General features: G+C 37.2%; 1 protein-coding gene across 2 annotated transcripts; it reads left to right on the top strand.

Annotated features, from left to right (window-relative positions):
* Positions 1-4,542: 4,542 nt before the first annotated feature.
* On the top strand, positions 4,543-8,410 carry W03F9.4 (Choline/carnitine acyltransferase domain-containing protein; the record flags this gene model as incomplete). Of its 2 annotated transcripts, NM_070744.5 has the most annotated exons (5): positions 4,543-4,760; positions 5,324-5,726; positions 6,112-6,813; positions 7,014-7,564; positions 7,884-8,410. In NM_070744.5, the coding sequence occupies 5 exons, from the start codon at positions 4,549-4,551 to the stop codon at positions 8,254-8,256; spliced, it is 2,241 nt and encodes a 746-aa protein (NP_503145.1). The 2 variants fall into 2 exon arrangements, with proteins under 2 accessions (NP_503145.1, NP_001300212.1); NM_001313283.3 differs by lacking the exon at positions 4,543-4,760 and having other exon boundaries at positions 5,415-5,726; positions 7,884-8,256.
* Between the last annotated feature and the right edge of the window lie 564 nt (positions 8,411-8,974).

Genomic DNA, 8,974 nt, shown 5'->3' with positions numbered 1-8,974 from the left:
TTTCAATCGCGTTATTTCGCCAAAAATACGGTACCCGGTCTCGACACGACAAATGCCGAATGGTCTGCGCCTATAAAGAGTACTGCGGAAGTTTTGTAAATTTTCATAGTTTTTCAACAAAAATTAATTGATTCATTAGTAAAAACTCAAACACAACAATATATTTTTTATAACTACATAAATTCGTCAAAAAGTACACTATAAAAAATACATTAGAAGCCAGCAAAAAAAGTTTGAAAGTACAGTACCGTTTGAAGGCGCACACCTTTTTGCATTTAACAACAATTTGTCGTGTCGAGACCGGTAACCGTATTTTTGGTGCAAAATCACAAATTGTCGGTGTTAAATAGATCCCTTTTTGCCGCCCCGTGAGCTCAAATTGCCACGTAGCATGTGCAATAAATTCTGTATGTAGTCTGCTCAGGATCCCCATACGAACACCACGTTTCCCTTCTCAAGTGCAACCCATCAGATAGAGACCGCACACGTGGGGGGTCTCTTTTTCTTTCTCTTCTCATTCTCTATGTTTGTTGGTCGGTCGACAGAAGGGGCAAGCCCCACCCCCAAGGGGCAAAGGTCGGTTTTTGCGCGGAGAGTGTGGCATTGTTGGAGACGCAGAGAAAATAGTAGTCTAGTTGATCGGAGGGAAAAGGTGTCTCAGAAGTTCAATGCAGTGACGGGAAATTTAGAAGATAGTAGGAAGTGCAAGTGGTGAAATACTATTCTGATGAGCTACTATAAAATATACAACAAAAAACTATTGAAAGTGGTATAACTTTGTTCATTGCAGAGATATTAATAAAATGCCAACTGACCAAAAACAAAAAAATATTTTTGAACATTTTTCTAGTTGACAGTTTTTTCATAACTCGTTTGCTTGAAAAGTTATGAGCGTTTCTGTCAAGTAGCATTCTTTAATCGGCCAACTAAGCCTAATCCTATCAGAGAAAAATATCATAGTTTGCAACTTGTTTTAAGTTTTGAAACGGAGTCCTCCACATTGGAAAAACGTTTATAACTTTTTAGAGAAAACCGAGAAATGAGCCTGAGCGTTAGCCTAAACCTGAGCTTAAGCCTAACAGCCGTAAGCTTCGAAATAAAATTTGAACCTTATCTTATAAGATATAGCGGTCAATGTATAATAGAAAACATCTGACTCACCATATGCCAGTTTAAAAATTTGTGTAGTTTTAAAATAACATAAATCATTCAAAACTTTTCAACTTGTAAAGACATAAGTAATAATTAGGTATGCATATTTGTGCCTAATGCCTAAGTTATGAACCCACCACGATCGAGGACCAATTCTGAGAATTTCATGATTGGCACATAAAAATTTATCTATGATTAACTCATAACTCCCTCCGATTTTAGACCTTAAACCCTTGTATTTGAATATGTAGTTCCGCGGAATTCCGTTCCCATTTTTTCGAATGCTAACTTCTGCTTCTCCCTCCAAATTTTCCCCATTCATTTCCAGACAAATAAAGTCATCTGACACACATAAATATTTAATTTACAATCAACATAAATGTGTGACTTGATAACTTTCTCTTTTGCCCTCTAATTTTCCAACAAAAAAAATTGAAGTAGAGAGTCGAAAGGTCAGTGCCACCTTTGCCCCTAAATGATAACACACACGTTTTTTTTTTTGCTGATTGGTGTTATTTTTGTAGTAAGTTGTTTCAGATTCTATTTTGAAATCTCTGATTCCCAGTTGTTTATGTCAACAAAAACAGTGATGTGTGTGTTTGGATTTTTGGAAGTCGGAGATCAGTTGAGGAGGGGATGAGGATGACAGTGACATAATGCGTGTTAGTGGTGAGGGGCCGACTCCGCCCATAGAGTCCAAAGGGCGATTCACAAATTGGGCAGAGGCGGCATGAAAAACGAAGGGGGTCCTATGAGCAGATGGTCAGTGCATTGCCTCTTGGCAAACTAAAAAGGAACGGTGGATCTCACAAAAAGAGACAACTCGGAGAAGAGCAAATTTTCGTGTTGATTTCGTACAGTCTCGGTGTCTACGTACTTGCCTACATGCCTGCCTCGCCTGTCAACATGCTTCTATGTTTTTAAGTCTGTCTCAAGCCTACCTACCTATAGGCAGGTTCGAAGAACGCAGCCTACATGGCATATGATATCCAAAAGCTCTTCTTGTTTTCAGAACTCAAGAACCAAACCAAAAAATATCTCGTCTATAATTACCACAGCCGACAACAACATTTTCAGATATATAATAATAATAATTTATTCACTAACTTTGCAATATAGGTGTAAACCTTCAAATTGGACATTTAAAAATAAAAGAAAGTAAATAATAAGATGACCGATTGGAGCTAGTCCATGGTCAAATGGAGACTAGTACAATTATATTACAATCACAATAAGATCAAAGTAGAGGAGGAAGAGGAGATTATAGCATTATGCATATTCTTTGAGAGGGAGGCAGGAAATGCGCTTGAAGAACGTATTGCCTGACACTGGCACAGGAAAAAGTTTTGATATTTTATTCCAAATTGTAAGATGTGTGTGTAAGAAGCTATTGTTATTTGTCTTGCCAATTGCAGTCATTTGGTATGGAAACCGGGGCGATTTAGATGTTTTAAGGTACTGGGCTAAATTGTGAAAGTAATATTTACCGGTTATTATGTTGTGGAATGTTTTTAATATAAGGAGAATCCGTCTGTGTTCCAGAGAGCTCTGGTCAGCTTGAATCAGGCGATGATCATACGAATCGTAGGAAATTTTGCATCTCTTAAAAACGTGCCTAGAGTAGAAACGTAAAGGTTGCTCTAATTTTGCTGAGAGTGATGATGATTTGGGATGATATATTTCACATCCATATTCGAGAATGGGTCGGATGTAAATGTTGAAGAGTTTGAAGTAAAAAGGCATATTCAGAGATTGGAAGTTTTTAAGAATTTGTCGACATTTGAACATTGCAGCGTTAACTTTGATGATAATATGTTTGTCATAAGCCAATCGATCGTCAATCCATATACCAAGATCACGAGCTTTAGAACAGGAATGAATCTTTTGGCCGTTGAAATATATATATCATGAAAAACATCCCTGAGCAAAAAACATTGGGCTCTCGTTTATTTTCTCGCTAATGTATTTTAAAGTAGTGCAGGCCTAGAATCCCCTCACACTTGCCTACCTACCTACAGCCTAAATTCTCCCTTTAGGCTAGGCTCACTGTGTTTAGTGTTTCAGTTAAGAGTTCGTATTATAAAATGAAATAAAACAGAGCTTCGTGTACACTTCAAGATTTGGCATCGATGTAGGCAGGCAGGCATCAGATGTCTTGTAGGCAGACCTACGTAGTGTAATCAGGCTTTCAGGATGTCAAGAAACTCATAACTTCCGACCTATAGGTACATGCCTATTCTTTTTTAGTCGCTGAGTGAGCCCACAAAACTACAGAATTTTCCACCATTTTTCTTAGCTTTTCTCTCAAAAAAAATGTGTTCTACAAACATAATAAAGCCGGTCTCAAAGGTTCTCTGCCTCCATACCCGAAATCTTTTCTTTGTGTCTATTACGTGGTGGGTGACTCTGGTCGTCTAACCGGTGGACTTTGCCCCTCGCCCCCCCCCCCCCCCCCACCCCAGGGGAAGGCGGAACCTCAGTCATCTCCGATTGCACTAATAGAAGAAACCCTGTCTCATTCCAAGTGTTAGTCTTCTTCTGATTGCCCATCTAGATTTTCAGAGGCTCTGGGGGATTATAGAACTACAGTAACCTAACAATTTTGGCTGTTTTTCTAAAAGAGAATTAGAATTTTTAGTTTTAGCCCGTATATTTTCGTTATTTTCAAAGGTTTCCCAAGGAAATTTTAACTGACAAGTTATTTATGTAGTTGTTAGCTGCGTTTTGTAAGGTGGCAATTTGTTGATAGCTCTATCGTCTGAGAGTTATACTGAAAATATTAAACTTTCAAAAGTTAGCACCTTCGGGTTCTTCAAACGTAGACTTTATTTATACCAGCTTATTTGCCTATTTACTTGCCTACTCGCCTGCCTACTTGTCTGCTGCTATAACAATTGACTAGCCAAGGTGTATACTTTATGCCTGGTTTTTATGAGAACACCGCTTTCTTACGTTTTTGGTAATAGGGTAGCCTTGAAGGCAGGTAGACAGGCATGAGGTAGGCAGCCTTGAAAGAAGTACGAGTTAGGCGTAGGTTGCCTTCAAGTAATCAGTCAAACCCATATGAAAGTAGGACATTGAACGTATTGTGGCTTACACCTTTGTCTGACCTACTTTTCAAGAATTCTATCAAGATGTCGTTTTTCTTCTCGGCAGGCAGGCACATAGGCACGCAACGTGCCTACAGTACCCTTTGATGTCCTTGAACTAAACTATATTCAAGTACACTTTCTTCTTTTACAACTGATAATAAGTTCACTGGCAAATGTTGCCATCCCCCGACTTCTTATCAATCTTACCCCCGTGCCACCATATTGAAAGTGAAATTTGCTTCAGGAAATTTTTAGTTCCAGATGTTTTACAAAACATGCAAAAGTTCAAATTTTACAGATAAAAATGAGCAAAACGACGAGGCCGATCTCGCTGAATCGGATAGTTCAACGGAATGTCAGATATTGTGCAAAACAGCTAGAATACTTTCTTTTCCCGGTTCTCACTCGGGAGGTCGTGTTCTTTTTGACGTTATGGACAGTCTTGGACGCCCTGGAAATGAATTTTATGAATTTGGCGCCGAAAAGCTTGGAAGTTATGGCTTTTGGAATTATTGGGTAGGTCAAATATTGCTTCTGAGATTGGCATTTTTTTCGGCGTACCTGCCTGCCTACGCGCCTGTTTTTGCATTATTTGCAACAGTGCCGATTATTTGGCTTTATTAATTTGTGTAAAATATTCGATTATAGGCGTAGGCAGGCAGAATTTTTAGCGCCTGCCTACATCTTATAGTTTGTACATTTCGACATTGAATCTAAATTCGCATTGTGCGTATTTAAGGGCTAGCCTGAAAAGTAGGTGCGTGTGTAAACAGGCTTGTAGAAGGCAGGCGCGTAGGCATGTTTTTACTGATAACTTCTACGCCTTTTAGATATTGAAAAAAATTCTAACGTTATTAGGAACTTGCTAGTCCCAAAAATTTTAGTCGAATTTTTAAAAATGTGGGCTTAAAATTTGCTATCAGCTAGATTCAAAATTTTGAAAACCCAGAAATTTTCCAATAAAAAAATTAGAAATTTTTAAAATGTTGAAAATTCTAAAATGTCTAAATTTTTGAGAAATTAAAACATTTTTAAATTTTTAAAAAACTTAAAAATTTCCACATTTTCAAATGTTTCAGCACATCCCTTCTTGCTCAAACTCTTGTGTCTCTGCTCATCGGTACCGTCACTGCACTTACCGTAATTACCGTAATCCGATGCTCCTTAATCATGATGCTCTATTACAATGGATGGCTTTTTGAGGAAATTGGCAAGAAGCCAAGCTATGCAACGACAGCGTTCTTTGTAATCCTGGGTTTTATTTCAAAAAGAGCAACATTTTTCTCATATCAAGGAATTCTTCCATGGCTTTTACCACCAAAAGTTGAGGATACAGTTGCCAAGTATTTGCAGACAATGAAGCCTATTTTGGGAGAGAAAGAGTTTTTGGAGCTCTCGGAGCAAGCTGAAGAGTTCAAGAGCACAATTGCCGGTGGCCTACAGAATAAGCTTTGGATGAAATGGGCAGTGTCTAAGAATTATGTAAGTTTGAACGCAGTCGAAAAATTGCAAATTTTTAGAATAATAAAATTCAATTTTTTTCAAAACTTTTTATGGAAAAGCTAAACTCTAATACGGACTGAATTTTGAACTTGGCGCCAAATTTTGTATGAAACTGGATAAATATTTTTTGTGAAAATAAAATTTTAAAATAGCAAAATTCGAATGTTCCCCGAAATTCTATTGAAATTGTTTCTAAGAAAAATTGAAATATGCTTGCAATTTTTTCCAGAGAAAACCTTGTCTGAAAATCAAACAATATTTCAAAAAAAAAATTAAAACTTTTCTGAAAAAAAAGTTTCCAAGTTTTCTGAAATTCCAACAAAAATAATTGATGTTTAAAAAATATAATTTCCCAAATTTCCAGCTCTCCGACTGGTGGAAAGAAGTTGTCTACATGCGTTACCGTGACTCCCTCATCCGAACCAATGTCGGATGTGCTGACGTCATCTACCAAAAGACCACCTCCAACCAGGCCGCCCGTGCCGCCTACGTCACCCTCAACCGCCAACACTTTTGCAATGATATCTTCAAGTCGGAGAAGATGAAGCCAGTAAGCCTAGGAGGAATTCCATTGTGTGCTCAGCAGTATGCCGAGTACTATAGAACATTAAGAATTCCACATGAGACGAGCGACAAAATGATTCGACTTCCGGATGCTAAGCATATCGCCGTGTACCATAAAGGTTGCTGGTACAAGATTGATATTTTCCATGGAAAACGTATGGTGAAGCCGTCGGAGTTGGAGAAGAGTTTCCAAGAAATCTTAGACTCAAACGATCACATTTCTCAACAAGGTGAGAAATATCTGTCAGCACTTACAATTGGACCAAGAGATCTTTGGGCTAGAATTCGCACTGAAAAGTTCTCAAAAGGAGGTGTAAATCAGGAATCATTGAGTTTTATCGAAAACTCACTGGAAATAGTTTTCCTCGACGAAGAAGAACGATTCTTTGATGAAGACGACTCGACAAAGTATGGAAGAGAATATGCCAGAGCCCTACATGGAGATGGATATATGTTATGGTGTGATAAACCGAGTGTCTACATTTTTAGCAAGAATGGAAGAGTGAGTTTTAAGAATCTAAAAGGATTAAGTGGTGTGATACCGGGGAAATTAAAAAAAAATTATAAAGCATCGAACCAAGTTGTCTTTAATCACAATTTGAGTCGACATTTTTTTTGGAAATTTTAGAAAGACTGAGGCAACCCTTAATAGCTAAAATCATCAATTCTTACAAATTCAATATTTCAAAAATTCCGTTTCAGTTCTCCTCGAACGCCGAACATTCTCCATGCGACGCCATGATCTATGTACAAGTCCGTGAATACATCAAGTACCATGAACAATTCGAGTCTCCATATGGCCCAGACGGTCATTGTGTTGGATCCATTGAGCACGTTCCAAAAGCGGAGAGGTTGTGCTGGGATATGGACAAAGAAACTTTGGACGCTATTGATGAGGCATTTATTATCTCAAAAGGTGTTGCTGATGACTTCAGTAACGCCAATGTGGTATTCACAGAGTACGGAAAGGATTTCATGAAGAAGGCCAAAGTATCCCCGGATGCTTATATCCAGATGGCTCTGCAAATGGCTTATTTCAAGGATCAAGGAAAGTTCGAGCAAACTTATGAGCCCGCGGTGATGAGATTATTCAAGGAGGGAAGAACTGAAACTGTTAGATCGTGCTCTATCTGGTCATGTGATTTTGTGAGAACTATGCTGAAAAAGGACGTGGGTGCAGGGAAAAAATTGGAGAAGCTGAAAGAGGCATGTGATCATCACCAAGATTATTATAGAACTGCGATGGCTGGAAAGTGAGTAGAATTGTTTTTTTTTTTTCAATTTTTAATGTAGTTTCAAAATGGGTTTTAGAAAATCGAAAAATCAAACATCAAAATTGGATTTTCGATTTTTTAGAATATCAAAATTTGGAGAAAAAAACAAAAAAAAAAACCTAAATTGGAATGTTGTCGGAAAGACAACAATTTTTTTTTTTCAAAAATCCATATAAATTCACAATTTCTACTGAAATTTAATTTTTTTTTGATTTTCCGATTTCTAATCAAATTTTTATGACCAAAAAATATGGAGAAAAAAATCGACAATTTTTTTTCCAACTTTTAAAATTTCCAGAGGAGTCGACCGTCATCTATTTGCCTTGTACGTCGTCGCCCGTTACCTTGAAATCAAAACTCCATTCCTTGAGAACGTATTCGGCAGGAACTGGTCCCTATCCACAAGCCAGACCCCTCAACATCAAATGGTCGAATACGCGAAAGCCCTCAACAAAGAACCATCACTTTTCTGGCCAGCCGGTGGATTTGCATGCCCCGATGGCTCTAACTATGGGGTGTGCTATACAATTGGAACGACCGGAGATCGAATGAGTTTCCATGTGACCACGTGGAATTCGTTAGAAAATACTGACTCGGCGAGGTTTTTGAAGCACATTTTGGAGAGCTTGCGGGAGATTAAGGATGTTGTTGAAGAGGCTACACGAAAGTGAAACTTAAAAGTTTAATTTTACGGTTTTGGATATTTGTACAACTTAATGTGAGACTTGAGAATTCAATTCTGATGTAAAAATGTGAATTTTGTTATGATTTTGATATGCTCCTATATACATAAATCTCTTCATATTAATAAAGTTTTATTGAAAATCCAACATTTTTCAAATGAGTCTCGCAAGACAATGAAAGTATTCATACGTATTTCCGGAATTCTAAGCAAGAACTATGTCTTTTGAAAAAGGAAAAGGTTTGTTCACCACAAAAAATTAGCTGCATATTTGAAAGTCGATCTGAATTCGTTTTAGGTCACCTTTATTCACATCTAGTTGTCTCAGAAGTGTTTTTTTTTGAGTATAACATTGGTTTGATGGTTTGAAATTATGAGAATAATTTAGGATGTTTCAAAAAAAAATTTATTTTTTCGAAAAATTCTGAAAATTCAAGTCAAAACCCGGGTAAGGTTTTGTCACAGAACGCCCTAAAAATACGATAAATTTATCATTCATACTGTTAAAATGATTAATAAAATTTCTGGTAATCATTTGCCAATGTTTCAGAAAAACATTGTAAAATCAACATGAGACTTTGAAAAAAATGATTTTGATGAAAAAAATGGATTGAAATAACTTCAGACTGGTTTTTTTCTAGTTCAAAGCGCTTGTATTCAGCTAATGTTTTCTGATGAGCTTTATGAAAAGGTTTTTATTTAAATGT

This window comes from Caenorhabditis elegans, chromosome V, assembly GCF_000002985.6.
Source record: "Caenorhabditis elegans chromosome V".
NCBI classification, from domain to species: domain Eukaryota; kingdom Metazoa; phylum Nematoda; class Chromadorea; order Rhabditida; family Rhabditidae; genus Caenorhabditis; species Caenorhabditis elegans.
The sequence above is the reverse complement of the archived record's forward strand: the minus strand, read 5'-3'. Positions and strand labels throughout refer to the sequence as shown.